The following is a 23,200-nucleotide window of genomic DNA, read 5'->3' as shown; positions in this document are numbered from 1 at the left end:
CAGCCAGCTGCCTCCAGTCAGTCGCCTGAAGATCTCCTCCGCGTGCTGGTAACCAGGGCATGAGTTACGGTTTTGCAGCAGTTCTTTGGGATCCATTTGTAGATCTTCCAGGGAAGTTGGAGTGTATGAAAGCAGGAGGATGCGGCTGAGTTAACTTGGAAGGTCATGGTGAGCAATGAGCCTAGGATGAAGCTGAGGTTGTGTGCGTGGTTTGTTTGGGGGCATGGGGGTGTCGATGACCAATAGGAGTTATCCCAGGCTGATGTGGATGGTCCCAGGATGAGGAGCTCAGTCTTGTCAGAGTTGAGCTTGAGGCAGTTGTCCTTCATCCAGGCAGTGACGGCTTCCATCCCGTTGTGGAAATTCTTCTCCTCAGTAGTGGGGTTTTTGGTCAGCTGGGTATCGTTAGTGTAGGAGACGATGTTCAGCCCATGGTTCCTGACGAGAGATGTGAGCAAGGCCATGTAGATGTTGAAGAGTATGGGGCTGAGGGAGGAGCCCTGTGGAACTTTGCAGCTTATCACCATAGGTTCTGACAGGTAAGTCTGACTCTGTGCTCTGTTCGACAGGAAGGAGCGTATCCTTTATAGGGCCTTTCCGTGGAGCCTGGAGCAGAGGGTGAGGTGTGAGACCATGTCGAAGGTGGTCGGTAGGTCCAGTAGGATGAGGGCTGCTGTATGGCCGTGGCCAAGGATGTCATCCGTGGCAGCGAGGAGGGCTGTCTTCGTGCTGTGATTGCACCCTGAAGCCTGATTGGGAGGTGTCCAGGATGTTGTTGTCCTCAATGTGCTGTCAGAGCTGAACGTTGATGGCCTTTTCGATGACCTTGGCTGGGAAAGGCAGTAGAGAGATGGGACAGTAACTCTTCAGGTCCAGGGGGTTGGCCGTGGTTTTCTTCAAGAGTGGGCCCTCTGGAAAGGTGGCTGTCTCTATGGAACAGTTGAGGGTGTGTCATAGCTCGGGTGCGATGGAGGTGTTGGCCATGTTGTAAATGTGGTGAGGACAGGGATCCGTAGGGGCTCCGGAGTGTATACTGCTCACGATAGTGCGGGTCTCATCTGTGGTGAGAGTGGTGCAGCGGTGCAGGGTCTGTGGTGGTTTGATGGGTCTGGTCTGGGGGGTTGTTGGAGGGCTTGATGGGTCTTGGGGATCCAAAGCTGTCGTATATGTCTTTGAATTTCCGGTGGAAGAAGTTGGCTAGCCTATCACAGGGGTCTTGAGATGGAGGAATGCTTTCCATTTCTGATTGGGGTTTGGCAAACTCTTTGATCACCGTGAAGAGCTCTTTGGTGTTTTGAGTGATGGCGCTGATACTGTCCTGCAGAGTGGCTTTCCCGGTGACTCTAATGTGGTGGTGGTGGTGGGATTTGGTGGCAGCTTTGAAGGCCTTGAAGTCTTCCTGGGACTTGTTGTTCCTCCATCTTTTCTTTAGCCATCTGCAGGTGTGCCTGGAGTCCTGGACTGTGGGGTAGAACCAGCTGATCTTCTTGAGGTGGTGTTTAGCTGAGGTCTTATGGAGGGGTGGTAGGGTGTTGGCCCATTCGGAGCTCCATTGGTGGAAGTTCCGTGCTGAGCTGTTAGCTTCTGCGGTGAGGGGCAGAGGAGACTTGCTGAGGGTGTTGGAGAGCTGTTCCTCTGTGATCCAGTTCCATTTTCTGCTTGGGGCTCAGAGTGTGCGGAGGTGGATGGTCGGTGAGGTGATGGTGAAGTGGATGCTGTGATGGTCAGCCTAGTGAAGTGTGGAGGTGTTGTCGACGGTGATGTTGTTGGTGGAGAAAATGGTGTTGAGCATTTGTCCAGCCATGTGTGTTTGAAAGGTGACCGGTTGCTTTATTCCTATTGTGGTGAGGTTGTCGAGCAGGGAAGCAGTGTTTGTGTTGTTCCTGTTGTCAATGTGGTAGTTGAGGTTGCTGAGGAGAAAGTAGTTTGAGGAGGCGAGAGCATGAGGAGAAATGTTGTCAATGATGGAGTTACTGAAGGCTGGACAGGGCCCAGGTGGCCTGTAGATAAGGTCGCCGCTGAAGGTTGACTTGTGTGTGGAGTGTATCTGGAAATTGAGGTGCTCCATGAGGGGGGGGAGGGAGTGTTCTTCTGTGTTGGTTGTCAGGTGGAGGGAGGATTTGTATACGATAGCCAGGGTGCCGCTTGGCCGAGAATGCTTGTCTTTGCAGAGCAGTTTGTAGTCGCTGGGGGCCACGGTGTCCAGTGTAGATGCTGGATTTATCCAAGTTTCTTTTGGGTGCTCCACCAACACCCTCACCTGCAGGCCTCCTTTCCACAAAGGTGGTGAGGCAGAGCGCTCGCTGTGAGCCAAGGATGTAAATAGTGTGTCCACCAGAACAGTCAGGGCTCCCCCCCCCCCACAGCAGTGGGATTAGCTCCCAGGAGATGATCGTAGTACAGGGGAGGTCGATAAGAGCAACAGTGGTGGCCAGTGGAGGTGGGGGGGTCCGCTAGGGGTAAGACACAGCCCAAGGGGCCGTCCAATGCAGCTTTAATATAGTCTCTTGGTAGGGGTGACTGCTAACCCTCCCTTTTCGCTGTGTCTAATCCATGTAAGATCTTCACATCTGTTCATGAATCCTCGCTCGATCATCAAGGCATTATAGCATCCCTTTTCACTTAAAGAGAACATGTGCAACTAACAGACGATTCAACTCGAATCCCAGCTTTATTAAAATGTACATTGAGAATTTGATAGAGGATGATGTAACAATTGAACAAGAGAGCTTGGATGCCCTTCTTACCTACCCACTCCAGAATGGTTGCATTTTGTCACAAGTAAACAAAATTTGTTTCATATAAACACTCCTCTACATTACCCCACAGTCCTACATTTATTTCCTTGTAAAATGAGTCCATCAGCATATGAGTTTGTTACAGTAATTTTCAAGTTGCATAGATGGCAAGTGGTAATGACTTGCTGTGGAAGTGGTATAGTTTCGAATATTTGTATGGGGTGAAAGGCATGGAAGAAGCCACCACATCAGATTTAATAATTGCAGCATTATTAGTATTTGTAAATAGTGGGTGATGGTGACAGCACAACATCAAGAATGGTTGATAGATGCAAGAGTCACACGATGTTTTAGAGGAGAGAAGGGAAACATGAAATCTGTGAGAAATCAGAGGAATCATACAGGCACCAGTCTCTGAACTCAGACTGTCCGAATCCATATTTATGTTCAAGTAGCATAGTAACGGATAGTCTTCAAGAGGATACGAAAATATAGAAGGATGCATTTGTGGGTCGTAGAGGAAAAAGAACAGTGAAAACTGATGCCAAAAACAGTGTAGCTTTGTGGTACAAATGGAATGTGTGAGCTTTGTTTTCCTTACTTGCCTTCGGTGTTGGATTTGATATTTTATTCTTCTATCATCCTGTTCATGTGTATGCTTTCTTGTGTAAAGCACAAGTAAAGTTTGGCCTTAGTATGTCCCGACTATCATTTTGAACAGGTAGTGGACTAAGTTGTTTTCCTGGAGCACTACACCTGCTCTGCCCATCTGATTCCTGCTAACTGACTGAGAGACCCCATTTGCAAGGTTTCGATGAATGAGCCTGTGGTTATCTGCAAAGATGAATTATCTCATTATTTTTTATTGGAAGCATGACTTTAACTATAGCTTCTTATTATCTGAAGTATATTTTATTTCTCAAGGGTCTTGATGTTCCAAGCAGGAGGAATGCCTTGGATTTCACTGGAGACAATGAGCAGAGGATGGTATTGGAGAACGTGCACCATCATGTTAGTAGTAAAGACTTCCTGCACTTGTCTCTCTTCATGTTTTCTTGCTCAATTATGGGAAAGGTTTGGTGATATGGACACTATCCTGTCTGCTGGTGGTAGTGCTGGCTTATCTGTAGCACAGGGCGCATGGGTGATGGTGAGGCTTTCTTATGGCATTTACAGCAGGCATTTAGTGGGTGAGGTAAAGGATTTCTTAACCTGCAATATATTTGCTGCAAGTGGATAACCTGAAATATGCTGATGCAGAGCTGAAGATACTTCATGATCAGCTGCAAAACTCTTTTTATAATCACTACCACCACAACAAAAGGTCTTCAGCTGCGAGCAAGTATGTAGGAAGAGAGATAGAAGCAAAGCTGAAAGGACAGAGTATTCTTATCTGGTAAATCAAAGGTGAAGAAAAGTTTTATACTTTATAAATGAACCAACAAAGAGAATGCAGAGAACCGAAGAGGTGGAGTGTTAATCTCCTGTAACTTCTCTTTTGAGTGCAAGCGAGATTCTCACTAAATATTTGGGAAGTCTTCAGTTGATGGACCCAACAGAATCTCCATTGATGTTATAGTTAAGGGCTTTAAATGAAACTGGGTGAGACCGAGGGTCTGGCAAACAGTATATTCCATTACCTTGTGACAAAGTACCCTGTCCACCAGACTCTAAACCAGTCTCTTAAAATTGAACTATTGGAATTCTCAATAGGTGCTTCCCCTCCAAAATTAGAAACTAACTTGAGTAGGACATTATGGGGGCCATTATGAGTTTGGTGGACGGAAAAGGCCATCCGCCAAACTCCTGCAGTTAGGTTACTGCCAGTGGGTCCCCTTCCCACGGGCCCCATTAAGAATTTCCTGCTGGGTCAGCGGGCAGAAACAGCGTTTCTGCGCTCTAACCCAGAGGGAAATGGCTTACAACATTAACGCTGGCTCATAATTGAGCCAGTGGCAATGCTGTAGTGCATAGGGTGCACCAGCACCCCTTGTGAAAATCATGGCGGGGCTGGCCAGGGGGGCATGGGCAGTGCAGGGGCCCCCCTGGGGCACCCCGTCTGCATCAGCCTTTACATGGCGGGGCTACAACCATGTAATCGCCAGTGGAGAAGGGAGTCACAATCCCCAGGGCAGCACTGCCCTGGCATATTAGGACCACCAGCACCGCCAGACCATTGCAAAGTTGTGATCTGCGGTCCGACCGTGGTGCGACTGCCATGGTCGTAATCTGGCTGCTGGATCACCACATTGGCGGCAGTCTGACCGCCACGGCCAGGGTCATAATAATGCCCTATATTTGTGATTCTTTATTTTCCCTCGAGTGCTCTTTTTATGTTGTTTCTGTTTCCCTCCTTGTCAGAAGACTGCTGTGTCCCACACCCCGATGCAAGGTTATATAATTAGTGGGCTTTACATTGTGGCTACTTGCACCTGGCACACCTGAAGATTGAAAACTGCATCACAAAGGCAAGGGTTTATACGGCCATCCACCACACAACTGGACGGTTGGCAGGCAAGGCTGACCCTTAAGATTACAGGCAGGCCTTCTGTATATATTACTGATACAAATTAACAAAGTGGTTTCCACCTGTTTACTTTTCCTGAGAAAACCCTCAAAGACCACCACCTCTCTGCACTTTGAAGGCTAAAGCATGATGATGATAGGGGAATAGTCTCTTGCCTTGATTACGGCAGGTTCTTATATTTGGTGGTTCTTAAATACTTACTCCACAGCCTAAAGGTGGTTGAAAACAGGACAGTGACCTTCCTTCTTCACTTCAAGAAAGTTGATTCTATCTCTTCCCAGTTTACCAAGCTTAACAGGATGCTCATCATAAAGAACATATACGCATTGGGCCCCTACGCCATGTCTCCTTTAACTTCAAGCTAAATTCACACCCTGTGTGCCTTCATGCACTCTGTTCTGCCTCCAAGGCTTTGTTACATATGCTTGGCTCTAAACATGCATACCTTGAATGGCCATTCCTTTTTGTGTTGTGTTCCTTTTCCTGTTGTGTTGCAATGCCCTCACTTCTAAAATTTGGAGTACCACCAACAACTTATCTTTTTGCAAATAACTTAAAAACCATCCACTTAACCTGGTGGTTTCCACCTCGCCTCAACCAATGAGTCTAACAGCATACTGCAACCTAAATGCATTTTAAATTAACAGATGTCAATTTCTATTGAGCTGTTCTCCACAAGACGTTATATCAAAGTGAAAGGCCACACCTTGCAGTCTTGGCCATTTGCAACAGTCTTTAAGGTTATCCTCCCTGAACGCAGGATATGGCCGTAGGCCATGCCCTTGCACTGCCAAAGGTCACATGAGTTCTGGGGGCCAATAGGCAGTGAATGCATGCTGCAGGCATGTGCCTGGATCCCACTGCACGTTGTTGAAGGCTACGTACAATAGGCTTGCAAGTCTGAAGGTGGTTCTGTGTGGCCATGACTGATGCCTCAGCCGTGCGCTCTGGGCTCTTTGATTGCAAGGACCAGGTACAGAACATTGCAAAAGGCCATGTGCTGCAACAACAGTGAACTGTTCACAGCCAAAATCACAGTGGGCACTGGCATGAGGGGCATAACAAGGATGTGCTGAGTGAACAGTTTGCAAATTTACTATAGAAAACCACAATCAGACGTCAACCTCCATAAGTGTTCTCAGATAATGGGCTATAAAAGGTTGGAGACAATGCTATTTTCTGTACTTTCTGGTGCCATTACTGGGTGTTTCTGTGTTCATATGGTAAAGTGTGATATAGTGGTAAAATTAACATTAAACTCTTCACTTTCATTTGCAGTCAAAAGGTCCAGATAAAGCTGGGGTTCTAAATAAAACCAAAGTTGCAGAAAACGGAAAGAGACTTCGGTAAGACTTGTTGGCATTTGATTTCTCCTCAAATTAATCATTTTAAATTACTCAGTATAGTTATTGAATTGTTTTTCTTAATCCAGTTGTTTGAAGTACAGTTTTTCTTCCATACTTGGTTCCAATGTGCTTGAGCAGTGCTGCAGAGTTTTTCACAACCAGTTCAGTGGCCAGGACGGCAAGCTGAAGCATTAGTTTCTAAAAATGTATGTAAAAGCTGGCGCGAGAGTACGTTTCTAGGACGGCTGGAAGGGCACAAGCCTAAAGTACCTGCGAGATTTATTACAGAAACTTACTACTGTAGCTGCATGAAAAAGGTGAACCCGTTTGGGACGTTTTTGCCAATAGTCAGCTAAGAAAGAGGGAGCAGTTTTCTCCAGGCCTTATCCCAGAAGGTTATTGCTCCAGGGATACCATATTGTATGTAAACCATTTTAAACACACAACTGAAATGTAGCTGTTGTGATGTAATATGTTGGCTGTTCCAGAGTGGGAAAATTGAGGGTTCTGGAGAAGGCAGCTGGGACGGAAGGTCGTGGAGCTCTCAAGCAGGACTGACGCCAGGTTGCTTGTGGGAATGAACATGGCAAAAGCAATGGCCATCAATTTTCCTGTTCCAGTGGACTCCTTCCACTATTTAAATCTAGCGTAACCATGCGAGAGAGGACTAATGTTTACCACTACTCATTTCGGATTCTTGCTTTAAGTGACACTTCTAGTTTTAAAGTAATTTTTAAGGCCAGTGACTGGAAATGGTTCTAAATATTTACGTTGATTGGCTCTATTTTCTAGTAGGCTCCATTGGCTGAGAGAATGTGCTGTTCTTATTAAAGGGCAGGGCAGTAAGCATGATTAGCAACAATTTAATGGTGACTGCACAAGCAATGACCAGTTTAACTGATTCCAAAAACCTCACAGTGATTGATTTTATAGCTACCCCCGATCTACATGAATACTTTTCCTATAGACTATTATGAATAAATCCGTCCCTTAATCATGTCCAGTTTTATATTCCTGGTCATTGGGGACTTGAACTATTGGACAGACAATGACTTGACAGCCCCAAAAGATAAAGAATTTTCAGACGTATTGCCCATTTCGTGTGAGAGGCCATGTCTTAAGTCTTATTTGGACCTATTACATGACATTGACCAACTCTGTATATGGTCTGATCATCACATAATTTTGTTTTCAAATTCCTGTCTTGGTCATTAGGATCTTAAAAAATAGTCAATAGAATTCAAGGAGATAAAACTGATTTGTAGGGCATGGCCTTGCTCGAGTTGTTCTATCATCTTTCAAGTGGCGTGGATGCTCAGGGTAATTAAGGAAGCAGACCTGCACAGCCCTTTTGTCTCTAAATGAGTCACTAATTACAGTAAACCAAACCTGGGGTTTTCTCAAGACCTAATAACTGCCAAAAGTAAGCAACTGGAATGTAAATGCAGAAAATATTACGAGTCTGCCAAAATAGAATTTAAGAAAGGAATGGCAGGATGAGGGGTATAGAGGTGGGGGTGCCATACCCACATTGTCTTACTTTATGTGGATGATGCCCTGCTCTACATTAGTTACCCGGAGCACTCTGACGGCATTATTAGAAATCATGATGACATTTGAGCAAGTCTCTGGCTTGTGCATTAATCAGCAAGAGTTGATTCTCTTTCCGTTGGCAAGCCTGACCAGATTAGATGCTGCAGCATTACCCCAAACAGCGATTGATTGGGAGTGCAGTCATGTAGGGTATCTAGGAATGTAGGTGCCCTACTCACATGCAGCCAACTATGATTTCAGTATGGGAGCAGTGGTTTCCCACCTGGAAGAATCCATCCGATTCTTGAACCGTCTCTATTAAGGGACCGGCAGCACTGAGCAGAATGGTGCTGCTTCCCCATTGCCTTTATGTTCTAGAGAAATCAATGTGCCTTATTCCACAGGCCACGTTCACTAAACTACACAATCTTTTAATTTCCTTAATATGGGAAGGTGGATGGAGAAGGGTAAAACTGGAGGTGATGAAGCTTGACCCGGAGCTTTGAGGCCTAGGGCTCCCAGACCTGCAGCTGTATTACTTTGTGGGAATCTTACAGTACATTGCACAGTGGTGTGTGGAGTGAGTGACGGATGACAGGTCCCTTCTGTCAGGCTGGGAGGGAGTGACGGATCTCCCATGATACTTAATGAGGGGATGGGTGCCCCGGTTGAGGCCAGCAGGTGGCCTAGATGTGGGAGTGGGTGGTTTTGGTTGCACTCCTCAGGGCTCCATAAACGTGGCTACTGCCTCTCAAATGGCTGCCCAGTTTTATTCAGATACAGCAGTTATGAACATGACACTGTGGTATGATTGGGGCTGTGAGACCATAGGAGACTTGTATCAAAATGGGGTAGTCGTTAGAAGACACGAGGCCCGGTTTGCTATGACTGCCCCCTTCACCCTCTTCCAGATAGTTCTGGCAATACGTCAAGATCTGTCATATGGTGAGGGTTCTGTGGCCTTTCTTCCCTGTGGAGTTGGAAGAGTCCCACACTGTGACTCTCCCTGCACCCAGACACCACTAGAGGCATGATATCTCACATATACAAAGCCCTGAAAACAGAGTGGAAAAAATTTGGGACAAGTGGTCCATGGACCTGCCGGTCCCTCTCACGGACACGGAGTGGCAGCAGCATTTGCACAGGTGCGAGGGGTGGCCAGCAACACCTATTTTATGCACACATAGTTCCACTACTTTCACTGTACTTATCTTACTCTCCAGTGGCTACAAAAAACATACACAGCAGGCTCATCTGGATGTCCCTGATGCAGGATTGAGGTAGCATTGTTCATCCACATGACCTGGAACTGTCCAAGACTACAGGATTACTGGGCCACCGTACTTGACGATCTGAAAGAAATCACAGGGATACAAATCGAGCCCTCGGTCAAACACTGCCTGTTAGGTATACTCCCTGCCCCCAAAAAAGGAAACAAAATGAATCATAGGTTTTTGTTGCATTGCAATACATTGGACCCTGGACAAATGAAGGGGTGATTTGCGGAAATAGGGGATAGCCAAAGAGAAGAGGCAGAAGCTGGTCCGTACAGATGAGTTCTCGGAAAGGTATCTAGAAATGTGGTGCAACATGTTGGAGGCACAGGAGCCATGACTGACCACACAATCTGGCCACACCCAGGATACAAACACAGAAGGGACCCAAATGCTGCTCGACATGCAGTGTGTGATAAGATGTATAAATATGCAATAAAGACAAGCTAAAAAAAAAATAAGAAAGGAATGTACAACTATAAACAACTGATATCTGGTACTAACCAGGCATTTTATACCACCCAAATAACCAAATCACAAAAGGCAATATCTAACAATATTTCACATTATCAAGGACCTTTCTGAAACTTCTAGAATATCAGCTAAGATTCCCTTTTTACAGGCATTTTGAGATCCTTTAAGCATCTGCTTTGATGAAGTAGAGATGGATAAAGGCACTTTCCACCGGTTACCACTGACCACCTTCATAAAACTAGGACTAAGAAGGTAACTGGTTTTGAAACACTCTTGTTAAACAGCCTTCTCTTGAAATTATCTTATTTAAAATCAGGCTCTCCTCTTGATCGTTGTCCACTTCATATTCTGAAACAAAGTTTCAGTACAATTGTCAGACTTTTTTTATTTGCTGTTAACTCATGCATAGAACAATGAAAAATGTTTAGGCATTTACATCAATAATTTTGAATTCTATTAAGGACATTGAAGTGAGGATTATACTTCTGTCTTTACTGCAAAACATAGACAATAAAAACACAGTAAAACACAAACTATGTTTCCCAGAAGTTCATCAACTAATCAGGGGCCACCAACCGCTTTATTATAGACAGCTTACAAGGACTCCTCTTTCTTTGCAAGTGAAAAGTTCATACAACTTAACCATGAACCTGGACATTTCAACAAGCGTAATGCTGTTGCTGATGCACTAGCCCTTGGATCGTGATCAATTCCAGAAAATTGTACACCACTAAAGAACTCTGTAAGCACCGGCAAGAACGTCATTAATAACGGAATTTGGAAACTTTAGTACTTCAGCCCCAGAAACACTAAGCTTTCTACGCCCTGCTTTTGGTCCTAACCTGTTGAGGAAAGAAGAGTGTAGTAACCCCTGCCATATTCCACAAGATAATTACATAGGACGGGAACAAGACCACCAACAATGCAAACTCATACCATATTAAATTAATTAAATTTCTGGGTGAGATAATCCTCAGCGCTCTGTGTGAAAATTCTTGATGCCAATGCTTGAAAATATTTAATTCTGTGTCAGAACTGGGTTTCAGGTTATGCTTGTTTAAAGCTGATCCACCACCACAGATAGAGCATTTACAATAGATTTATAGTGAATGCTTTTAAAGGTAGAGTCCGATGACCAGTCAGCAGCTCTCACAATGTCCTCCAAACGAGAACCCAAAGAAAAGGACTAAGATGCCGTAGCTCCCATTACTGAATGTGCACCAACCACAGGCATGTCCACTCCTGCTTCCAACGCAACCTTCTAATCCAATGTTTCCAACTTTGAAGTAGCCATGGTACCAAAGGGTTGTTACAGAGCAACCAACAATTGTCACAAAGGATCACATCTGATTGATCAGGTTGCCAGCTCATACGCCTTTATACATTGAACGGCACACAACTGTGGATTGGCAGGAAAGCAGGGATACATTTAGAAAATGTCTGAGTCTGGAAAGATGGATGGAAAGCTACTGCCTCTGGAGTAACCAACCACCCTACCAGCAACATCGAGAGCTTTGATGTTGGAGACTCTACGGCAGGAGAGGAGACAACGAAGGGTGGTCAGTTTGGCCGACAAGTGCTTACAAAAAAGAAGGGAGTTACATTTACGACATAACCCTCCCGATGGGCTTACCATCCTGGTGATTATAGCCAGCGGATATGTCTAAACTAAAATTGTTCACAGAACGATCAAGCTATTCTCTCTACTGAGATAATAGACCGGAAGTTCACTAACTTGGATACTGCTACCACCATAGGATAAATACCTTGTGGCTCACAGCGGCTTACCCATGGAAGCCATGCCAAATCATATTGTTTATGGATGCTGGAAGACCAAGCCTGGGCAACAAACAGTTGAGCTTGCAGTGAAAGCCCCAGCAAGCTCCGTCATCTCCTGAAAGATGCTACATCATGAGATGAAGAGTCCCTTGCAGAACCCGATTGGTCTGTCAGAAGCTCCCACATTAGAGGAATTTGCACTTGGAGATTCCATGCAAGATTCATCAGAGTCAGGAACCAGGATTGGGATTTCTATAGGGGGGTCACAAGGATCAGGTGCTCTCTGACACCGCATCTGAGCTGCCATTTGAGGAATCAAGAGGAATGGGGGAAAGGCGTACATTATCCTGTGATTCCAGTCTTGAAGGAAGGCATCTGTCGCTAAGGCCAGAGGTTGCAGCCTCCAAATGAAAAATTGGAGAATTTGGGCCCGGAGAAATGGCTTGAAAAGATGATGCAAACAACCCTGCAGTCAGAGCCACTGGTCTGAGAGATACCTCCTGCTTTGATAGAAGAGATCTTAATTCCCTCTTGACATCCATCCTTGATCTTCTGAGAGGGCAATAATAATTGTGCCATCACTGAATGTATCTGGAATCCCTGATATTATATTGATTGTGAAGGGATCAGCCAGGACTTCTCCGCATTCAGAAGGAAACTCAACTGTTGGAGAAGACAAATGGTCTTTTTCACCTGTAGTAAGAGGAGATTTTTCTCCGGGGCTAGAGCAAGGAGGTCATCCAGATAAATTATAAGATGTACCCCATAAGCTCATAAGAATTTCAGCATGGGCTTCATTAACTTGGTAAAACACAAAGGGACCGAAGATAGACCGAAAGGCAGAGCTTAATACTCGAACTAGGGAAACATCACCATTGGCCAATAGACTCCAAAGCTTCTGGTCCACAACCGCCTGGCTAGGAAGGGAAAAAGACAGAGGGTGTGGAGGGACCTGTTGGGATGGGGTCCCATAAAATTATATTTATTAGCCCTGCACAGTTTGAAGAACCCCAGCTTTCTAAGTTATCTGAGCCCAATTGTGTATAAAGAGAAGTTTGACCCCGCTAATGATACCTCAGAAGGAGAACTCGGGCTCCCTGTAATTGACAGCTGCGCCCCATTGTGCATTCCAGGTTGGGAGCCACCTCTCTCAAGCCTGGCTCTGTGGAAGCGGGAGGGGTCGAAGGTGCTGCCACTGCCAAATTCTTGTCAGGAGTTGCACTTGCGATCGTCAAAGCCACGTTGGAGGCCCCTGAGAAAGGCATCCCCAAGGATCGACTTCGAAAATGCTCCACCCTGGCAAAAAGGTTGGAGTGAAAGGCTCTCTTGAGGGAGGACAGGGCCTTATCCAAGGTTCTGAAAGTATGGACAAATTTGCCCAGGTCCTTGATGAAAAGATCTCCAAAAAGTTGGTAATTTGCAACTGGCCCAGTCTCCACAGAGGTTAATTCAGAAAGTTTCGGGTCTATGTGCTTAAGTATTGACTTCCTGTGTCCCGTAAGTATGGCACAGTTACCATTGCCCACCTGGCAGATGGCTCGCTGAGCCCACCCAGCCAGACCTTAGGATCAACAGGATTCTCTGATTCCTTAGTATCAACCGTTATCTCTTAGATCTTTGCCAGTGATCCAGGCAAAACCGCCAGGCCTATCATTGCCTTTTTTAGTGTCTTTGGAGAACCTTTTAGAAAGATATTCATGTTGCTATAAACCTCAGGAGTGTCGGAGACTTTGTTATCCATAGTAATGTGAGGGAATTCTGTTTGGAGCCTAGCTCGCACCTCCTTGTCGAACCCTGTGCATAGGTGGGCATGCATGTATATGGCGACTTTGCGACGTGGGGTCCAGTTGCTAGATCTGGGGTGAACAATGTCCTCCGGGTCAAAGTCAATGGGGTCTGGTGGGGACATATCCTGGGAGAGGGAGGTACAGCTCCTCTTTGCAGGGGAAGGGTCGACTTGGGCATTGCCGTCCTGAAAAGAGGACTAGAGGGAGAGGATGAAGAGGAGGTTTGGAGCTAGTAGGGTGCTGGGGAAGTTTAGCCCCTTGTGTCTATGGGGGCTCCTGGGAAGGGCCTGGAGAGAGGGCTCAAGAATGTGGTGCAGGATAGGAGGGGGGAATAGGGACTCACTGGGAGTGAAGCTTTGGAGGGCAGATGCACAGGCCTTGTTCACTGAGTGGTGTACTGATAAGCCTAGAGCCTCAGCTAGTTCCTCTCCCAGTCTGAACTCCTTCACATTATAAGGCTCAGCCTGAGACACAGTTGGATCACCAGCTGAGTGGAAGTATGTGCAGTATAAGAAGAGGTAGAGGAGAGGGGTGTACTATTTACAATCGGGGGAGCTGAAGGGCCCCAACACTGTGGATTGACTAGACGTTAGCACCTCCCCCAAAAAGCTGTGGTTCCAAAAAACATAGAGAATAACTTTATGGCCAACTGAGGCTAAACCAGTACCAGGACGGAAGAAGTAGTAGCATGAAGTTAAGGGAAGGGTGATGGGCTGGAGGAAATTCTTGGCAGAGTCTTAGAGCCTGGGTATACACTGCCCGGCTTGCAGCCTCAAATACTTCCAGCGGGCAGCACAAAAGTTAATATTAGGCCCATATTGAATTGACACTGCCAAAAGCCCGGTTTGGAGGACCAAAGAGGTTGCCAGCATGCTGGTGAAGGAATCCGATGAGTCCACACGCCTCTCCCAAATAAAAGAAAGCCACAGGGCTAAGCCGCAGTTGAGAGAGGACTGCAGACTGGCAGGAGGGTTGGGGCGGTAAAAGACACGCTGGATGTGCTGGAGAGAGACGTGCACATTGGGAATCAAATAATAAAGAATACAGCAGATTTAAATCCGTAAAACATTTGACAAATAATCAAACAAGTACGATATTGAGTAATGACTTTAAGTAGATATTCGTAACTTTGGCTACAGCACAAAGAAAGAGGAGGTGTCCTCTTCAGTTGTCTGTACTATAGATGTTGGTGGCCCCCGATTGGTTGTCTTAACTCCTGAGAAATGTAGTTTGTTTTATTTAGTTTTTATTGGCTGCTTTAAGTTTTGCAGTAAAGATAGGAAAGCATAACCTGAGCCTCGGGTCATGACATAGAATGGATAGCTCCTCAGTAATTTAATGAGGCCTTGGTGACATCACATTTTAAGAACCAGGGAGTTGACCTGTCAATACTGAAAAAAACGCTCTCAATTTCTGGTGGGTGCTAAATTATTGAATACCATACAGCCGTATGATTATCCGCAGGAAATTAACTTCATTGACTGCTTCCGGCGCTTGCACTAAACCTGTTCTTGTATCTATTCTAGACGATCTGAGACCTGACTTGAACCAAGGACATAGTAATGTGTTGATCCAGTTGGACTAGTTGGCACTGTTCAGTACGGTACACCATACCATTCTTATGCATTGAGTAAGGGCAGCAGGATTCAAAGACACTGCTTTTAATTGATTGAAAAATACTTTCCTCACTGATCAGTCACAATCTGTCACGTTCCTTACATACAGTGCCACTCAGATTACTGTATGGTGTAGTGTCCAATAGGGCTTTTCATTATACTCACATCTTTTTAATATTTATATTAGCTTACTTGCAAAAGCCCATGTGAATAGAGGAATTAAAAAATAAGTGTACACAGATCACATTCATATCCTATTACACGTTCATAACAACCCCTCTGCACAGTATGTTTTCCAGCAGGTCATAACATTTGTCACGAACTGAATGGGTAGTAACTAGCAAAAATTAAAGGCAGTGAACACCTAAACTCTGATAATCTTAGGTACTCCCCACATGTTGAGAAAACTGCAAACTTATTATTATTATTTATTTTTTAACAGAGCAGGGCAGAAGAACAGCAGTTGCTGCTATTATTGGATCCTGGCTGGATAATTGTAACTCCTTTTATTTAGAACTTCCTACTTTCCTTTTAAATAAGCTGCAAGCTGCCAAACCTCTGCAGTATGTACGATCATGAGAGCTAAAATATTTCCCCTACCCATCCCCTTCTTTATCATCTTCATAGGCTCCTGTTAAACAACACATTCAATCAAAGTTAATATGTATTATCCTGAACCCTTCCTACGCTAACACTCTCTCCTTTGTTATACATAATTTAAGAGATATATCCCTTATTTATGCTCTTTGCTGCTCTGCAGCCAACCTATTAGTTGTACCAAAAATCTCACAAAATTACCATACGAAAATCCAGGGTGTCTGACTCACTCTGTACTTGTCTGAAAGACATTCTTAAACCTCAGCCTTGAATATTAAAAACCACTCAGTCACTTAGAGGTGTAGCCCACTTCAACCTCTTTGTGTCTTAGGTCTTACTCTCTTTTATCCACTGCTAAATTGAATATTTTAACTACAAATAATATATTTAAATTAGTATATGTGGTGTAGTTTTCTTCAGTACTTTATAGTCTGTGCTGGGGCACATGGACATGGAAATCATTCTTAATGATATAATGAGATGCAGGCTTAAAGAGTGTGAAGGCTATTCCAAGATTTCATACATTGTACGCAAAGGCCCACATCTGCTGTCAGCTTCTCCTATCAGCCCATGTAAGACTGCCATCTTCAAATCTCCTTCTGTTTTTCAGTGTGATTGACTGACATTGAATCTTTAGGTGGTTAGCATAAAATCACACTCCCACAGAGGGATGAAAGTTGGGCAATGCATATTTAATGCAACTGCTTCTGGCTAGCACTACCTCCTTTGCTGCCTTGTGCACCCACAAAGAAAACAAGCAGGTACTGGACTAATCTGCTCTGCTGAAGGAGGAGTTGAGCAGAAAAAAACAGTCAAAAATGACAAGCTAAAATGAAGTAAAGCTGACACTAGTAAAACAAAATAACAAAATACAATTGTGCCAAACAAATCAGCGGGAGCACACATACTAATACGAAGGGACAAATAAAAAACCAATTTGCCAAACAAAAAGTTTAATTTAAAGGGAGTAAACTTTAAAATTCAATGTAAAAAAAAAGTCAGTCAAAATTAGTTGTCAATTTAAAGCACAAAGATGTCACAATAGAAAGAAAAGAGGCTGGTTACTAAAAAAAAATCTGTGCAAAGAAAGGAGAAATAAAAGTAAATACAAACAACTAATTTGCAGTCATCAAGTATACATGGACCAAAGGCTAAAGTCCATAAATAAGAGTTGATAAAAACAAATAGGTACCAAAATAAAAGAAAATGTTCACAAACAATTAAAACACAAAAGAGCACTGAAACTGAAAAAAATAAAAGGTAGTACAAACAAGGGCAGAAGCAAACTAAAAAAGAATGTGAAAAACAAAGTGACAAAATACTAACATCCATTGGCAATGCCAATTGTTCTGACTTATGAGTGCACTTACAAGCCAGGCATAAAAATGTATGTAGGTTAGTGACTGCCCTCCTGCTGCGGCCAGAGAAGCACACTATAAACTATCTAGTTATATAACGCACACTTTAATCGCATTGCAATGTCATATATGTGGCTCTTGAAATTTCAGGCTAAGGCAGCTGGATAAATAAAATAGCTGTGTGGAGGGCAAGCTTGTTTTCTGTGGAAGCACACAACCTCTCCCTAATTGAAAAATGTACTCCTGGCTCTGAACATGTGAGCACAGTCAGAGCCTCTCTCTAGTAATGCTCACATGATTGGCAACAGCTGCACTGTCAAGCCTGACCATAAAAAACATTATCAAATTACTGAAAAATTTAAATTGTCAAATTTAAACCAATAAAAGTGCAAACGATGTGTATTTTGCTTGAGGGGAGTCTTTCGATAACTAATGCTATTTGTCGAATAAAAGATTATACACATGGATACATATTTAGTTACTATTCAAGTTGCATGAGGTAAGAGCCTGAGTGTTGGATGGACAGGGAGGAGAGAATTAGTTGATCATTGTCTAGCAAATGCTAAGTATCTGTGCTAGAAGGATGAGCATTGAGGTCTAAAATGATGGAAGAAAGAAGGAAGAATATTCTAATGGACTAGAGCAAGTACTAGTTAGGAAAAATAAAATAGGAGAACGTTGACAGTGTATGTGTATATTTATGTGATAGAGACTTCTAGTTGAGATTCCTTACCTTAGAATTTCCCCCGGGCGTCAGGCTGGATCTGGTGTTTTTTCTACGAGCAGTAGTACCCCCGTGCGCCGTCAGGTGGCATTGGTCAACTCCGCGTCAGTCGTTGGCGTCATGGTCCCAGTGATGACACAGCAGTTGTATGTAGGAGCCACCCGGCACGCTGACATAAGTTCTTTTCTTTCCGCGCCAGCCTACGCACAGATCTGGAGCAGTGTTACCCTCAGTCGATTATTATTATTTTTTTTTTTTTAATGGATTTTCATTTTTGTTACATTATTTGACCGACCTGGTGCGTCGAGATGTTGCCCTCGAAGACTGGATGTGACTCCTGTAACTGCATGATGGTGACAGGTCCGCATCTCGTGTGCTTGTGGTGTTTGGAACATGACCATGACTCATAGTCGTGCTGTGAGGGCCATGCCATGAACCCGAAGGCTTTGAAGAAGGTGTCCCTAAATCTCATTGCGGCCTGGCGCTTGGCTCTACGTTGCTCCCGGTCGTGTTCGAGAGGAAGGTCCCAAGACTACTCACGAAGCCATCACCACTAGTCCTCATCCCACTCCAAATCATCGGGGCATTCTGGTCATAAAATGTAGAGGAAGTTGAAGAAGAACAAATGTTCTTTGGCTTCACCCCGTCACTAAGACGATGCGATGATTGAGGAGCATAGCTGCTCTAGACCTCAATCTTCGTTGCCTGCTTCTGGGTCAGCTCCGCACCTTCCCGACTTTCCTCAGAGCTGGAACCACCCCTGCCCAACTCAGAGTTTTATAAGGCCCTGCGCCTCATTTTTGGGCAGTCCAACCCTCCTGTGATGCGTTTGGGCCCAGTAGGGTCAGCAGGGGCCTCCTTGAGTTGTGTGCTGGCGGCTTCGGCCTTGCTTCTGGAGGGCACCCTAGGATCCGTTACCAGATCCATACCAATACCAGTTGTGCCATTGCAACCTTCCCCGACGCCGGTACAGATGTCAACGTTCCCAACGTCGGTCAGGCCCACAATCAATTTCAACCACATGCTTATTCCTGACTCCGACCCGGAGCCGGAACGACATTACTCGATGCCGATTCCATCTTCGATGGGGACCTTGCGCCCCAGGTTGGATCCTGACCCTTCTGCTAATAGGTAGGGTGAGAGTATGGAGAGGTCGCTGGGCCCTTAGGAATACCAGCTAGATGACCCTGATATGGACTGGGCTCAGGAATTGGGTAAAGCCAGTGGTTTTTACACTTCCCCCGACACTGGCATGCTTTCTCTCCCTACAGTGGCTATGAAGGAAGGAGCCTCATAGTGATGGTGAGAAAAGCAGCTGAGGTCCGGGGACTCTAGCTGCATTCGGTGGCTCGCAGGTCTAACCTCCTGTGTGAGGTGCTTCAGCCCAGGGCTTCTACATCTGAACCCATTTTGCCCTTCAATGAAGCCCTCACTGATGTCCTGCTGGGGACTTGGTCTAAACCGAGCACAGTGGTTCCTGTCAACAATCGCCTGCCGCCATAGGCCTGCATCTAACGACCTTAAAATTCCTTACCCAACATCCTACGCCTGAGAGTTTGGTCATCCAGGCTTCTTCCTGTTCTGGCGCAATCCCTTCTGCACCCCCGGATAGGGAATCAAAAAGACTAGCCCTATTTGGGAAGAAGTTGTTCTCTTCCTCCAATCTTGCATTGCAGTCGGTGAACACTGCATGCCTTTTGGGCTGCTACTCCCATATGTTATGGAATACGGTCGCTCAAGGCTGCCACAGGTCCCGGAGGAGGTTTGGGCCATTCCTTCCCAGGTTGTTGCTGACCGGAGGGATGCAGCCAAGTTCATAATTCGCTGTGGGCTGGACAAGACCGACTTACTAGGCAGATTGGTTGCGTCAACGGTGGCCTTGAAGTGCCTTGTCTGCTGGAGGACATCTGTTTTTTCCCGAATATGTCTAGCAATCGTTTATAGACATGCCCTTTGATGGCGCCTGTCTCTTCGGAGACAAAGGGAACTCCGCGCTCAAGCACTTTAAGGAGTCCCGGGTTATGGTCTAGTCCCTTGGCCTCGCAGCTGCCCTTCGCCCCCCTCAGTCCACTTTTTGCCCCTTTTGTGGCTATGGAAAGGGCACCCAACCATGTCCATTTCCCTCCAGCCACCGTGCCGCAGATGCTGCCCAGCCTCTGCCCAAGGACGTGGGAGCCAACGTTCCAGTGGGTCAGGGATCCACTGGTCACCCCAATCCACCTCACACCCCTCATACTCCAACCACCCCACTACAGCCTCCAAACCTTCCTGGTCCAACACTCCATCAAGGACCAGTTGGAGGCAGGATTCGCCATCACCTGCCCCACTGGGAATCCATCATGGCGGACAGGTGGGTTTTGCAAATTGTCCGAAGGGGCTACTCCCACCCTTTTGAGACTACCCCTCTGGCCATACCACCATCCTATAATTGAGTGACAGAGGATCATTTGGTGCTTTTCCATATGGAAGTAATGGCTCTCTTGGCCAAGGGAACCATAGAGAGGGTCCTTGTGCCAGAAGTATGTTGTGGTTGTTATTCCCGCTACTTTCTGGTGCCCGAACAGGACAAGGGCCTCTGCCCCATCCTAGACCTCCAGTGCCTCCGGTCCCTCAGTCTCTTTCTTGGAAAGGAAATATTCAAAATGTTCACTCTGGCTCAGGTACTATGTGCCCTGGACCCTGGAGACTGGATGGTAACGTTGGACTTGAGGGATGCCTACTTTTACATTCCCATCCTGCCTGCCCACAGACGTTACTTGCAGTTTGTGGTAGGCCACGAGCATTTTCAGTTTACCACGCTCCCCTTTGGCCTTACCAGTGCCACACGGGTGTTCACAAAAGTGATGGCGGTGGTCGCATTTCATCTGCACCGGCTAGGAGTTTGTCTTCCCCTACCTCAACAAATGGCTGTTTGCTGGAGTTCACTATAAACATACGAAGTCACATCTGACTCCCTCGCAGATGCTCCCTTTCATCTGAGCTGTTCTGGGTACGATGCAGTTTTGGGTCTATCATCCCGAGCAGTTAGTCCAGGATGTTCAGGCAATGATACAGATGTTTCAGCCGCTGTCCTGGGTTTCAGTCAAAATGATTCTGAGGATCCTGGGCCTCATTGCCTCCTGCATCCTGCTGGTCACACATGCCAGATGGCATATGTGGGCTCTGCAGCGGGACCTGAAGTTCCAGTGGGCGCAACATCATGGGAATCTCTCCCTTATCATCCAGATCTTTGAGGGAACCGCACAAGACTCGCAGTGGTGGCTTTCGAACCATGATTGGGTCAGAGGCAGATCCCTCTCCCGTCCCCAACCAGTAGTGACAGATGCATCCCTCCTAGGATGGAGTGGCTGCATGCGGATGGAAGAGATCAGAGGCATCTGGTAACCTGCTGAGTCTGGACTCCATATCAATCTTTTGGAGCTCAGGGTTATCTGGCTTCCATTGAAAGCATTCCTTACCCCTCTCAAAGGGAAAGTGGTGCAGGGGTTCACTGACAACACCACGGCCATGTGGTACTGCAACAAGCAGGGTGGCATGTTGTCATGGACTCTTTGTCAAGAGGCCCCGCGCCTCTTGACGTAGCTGGTACATCAGGGCATATCCCTGGTGGTTCAACATCTGGTGTGCTCTCTGAACGCCAGAGCTCAGCCATTAATGCTTGGTCGATCACGGATGGCGTCTTCTTCCAGAGGTGGCGCAAGGTCTCTTTCAGCAGTGGGGAGAGGTTTGGTTAGGTCTGTTCGCCTCCACAGAGAACGTGCAATGTCAACTGTTTTGCACATTGGAGTTCCAGAGGCGGTACTTGCTCTGCGATGCTTTTTGTCTCGAGTGGAACTCAAGCCTCCTATACTCCTTTCCACCAATACCACTTCTGCCCAGAGTTCTCAAGAAGATCAAAAATGCCAGAGCCTAAATAATTCTGGTGGCTCTGTACTGGGCATGAAGAGTAGGGTATCACAAGCTTCTGAGCATTGGCCATTGAGCCTCTACTCTAACTGCCTCATTGGGAGGATCTTCTGTCACAGCAGCAGGGGACAGTTCTCCACCCAAAAGTATCCAGCCTCTGCCTTCTTGCATGGAGACTGAGCAGTGGCAGTTGACAGCTTTCGACCTTCTGCCCGAAGGCTGTAATGTAATCTTGGCAGCCAGACGTCCCTCCAACAAAAGGGTACAGGCCTGTCATTGAAATAAATTTGTGGCAGGGTGTACCAACAAGTCTGTTGATTCCTTTTCTGCCCCTCTGTCTGAGGTTCTTTTGTTTGTGCTCTCTCTTACCCAGCAGGGCTCTGCTTTGGACACTCAAAGGTTATCTGTCTGCCATCTCTGCTTTCCTCAGACTACCTGATCAACCCTTCTTGCTTAAATCTCCCATTGTTGGTACATTCCTCAAGGGTCTTACCCACATTTCCTTCTTACCAGTTCATAATACCCCAGTGGGATTTGAACTTGGTACTCACTTTCCTCATGTGTGCTCCCTTTGAACCTCTTCATAATTGTCCTCTTCAGCTTTTTACTTTAAAGACATCCTTCCTTTTAACCATCACCCCGGCACATAGAGTGGGTGAGCAGCAAGCTCTTTCCTCAAAGCCACCCTTCATCTCTGTCAATCCTGACAAAGTAGTGCTTCGTACCAGGGTTTCTTTCCTATCTAAAGTGGTTATGCCCTTTCATGTAGGCCAGTTCGTCACCTTGCCTACTTTTTACCCACCTCCACATCCTTCTCGTGAAGAGGAGAGACTCCACCAACTGGATCCAAAAAGAGCACTGGCGTTCTTCCTTGATAGTACCAGAGAGTGCCGGGTGGACGATCAATTCTTCGTGGGTTATGTGGGTGTGAAGAAAGGACGAGCAATGCAGAAGAGGACCATCTCTCAAAGGGACATTCTCTGCATCAAGATGTGCTACGCATAGGCAAAAAAGCAATCCACAGAGGGTTTGCGTGCTCATTCCACCAGAGCCACAGCTGCAAACACTGTGTTAGCACACGGAGTTCCAGTCCAAGACATCTGGCAGGTAGCAACATGAGCATCCTTGCACATGTTTACTAAACACTACTCCCTGGAACACTCAGGCCCGTGGAGATGGGTACTTTGACCGTTCGGTCCTGCAGGACTTCCTAGTATGATTTTGGGTTGCAGACCCTCCGAGGGTGATATTGATTGGGTATTTATTCCAAGGTGAGGAATCTGCAACTACAAGTCTCTATTCTCTATCAGATGAACAAGTTACTTACCTTCGGTAACAAATTATCTGGTATAGACAAATTCTAGTTGTAGATTCCTTACCAACCCATCAATCCTCCTCTCTCCGCAAACTGATTTATAGGGTTAGGGACTCCCTTTTCAGGGCCCTAGTTCTGACGCACCAGGGTCATTGTTGTTCATGGCTCTGTGGTTGTGGTGTGGAAAGTCATGAAAAGAAACTGACCTCAGCATGCCATGGTGGCA

General features: G+C 46.0%; 1 protein-coding gene across 8 annotated transcripts in view; it reads left to right on the top strand.

The window, feature by feature from the left end:
- The window catches only part of ARHGAP27 (Rho GTPase activating protein 27), a 565,511-nt gene that overhangs the window by 486,248 nt on the left and 56,063 nt on the right, over window positions 1-23,200 (top strand). For 5 of the 8 annotated variants that reach the window (XM_069238072.1, XM_069238070.1, XM_069238071.1 and 2 more), the window contains 2 exons: window positions 3,663-3,749; window positions 6,544-6,611. In XM_069238072.1, the coding sequence (XP_069094173.1) occupies window positions 3,663-3,749; window positions 6,544-6,611 (155 nt within the window). The remainder of the gene's footprint in view (window positions 1-3,662; window positions 3,750-6,543; window positions 6,612-23,200) is intronic. The other 3 variants (XM_069238073.1, XM_069238077.1, XM_069238076.1) reach the window with 1 other exon arrangement.

Source organism: Pleurodeles waltl, chromosome 6 (genome assembly GCF_031143425.1).
Source record: "Pleurodeles waltl isolate 20211129_DDA chromosome 6, aPleWal1.hap1.20221129, whole genome shotgun sequence".
Lineage (NCBI taxonomy): Eukaryota > Metazoa > Chordata > Amphibia > Caudata > Salamandridae > Pleurodeles > Pleurodeles waltl.
The sequence above is the reverse complement of the archived record's forward strand: the minus strand, read 5'-3'. Positions and strand labels throughout refer to the sequence as shown.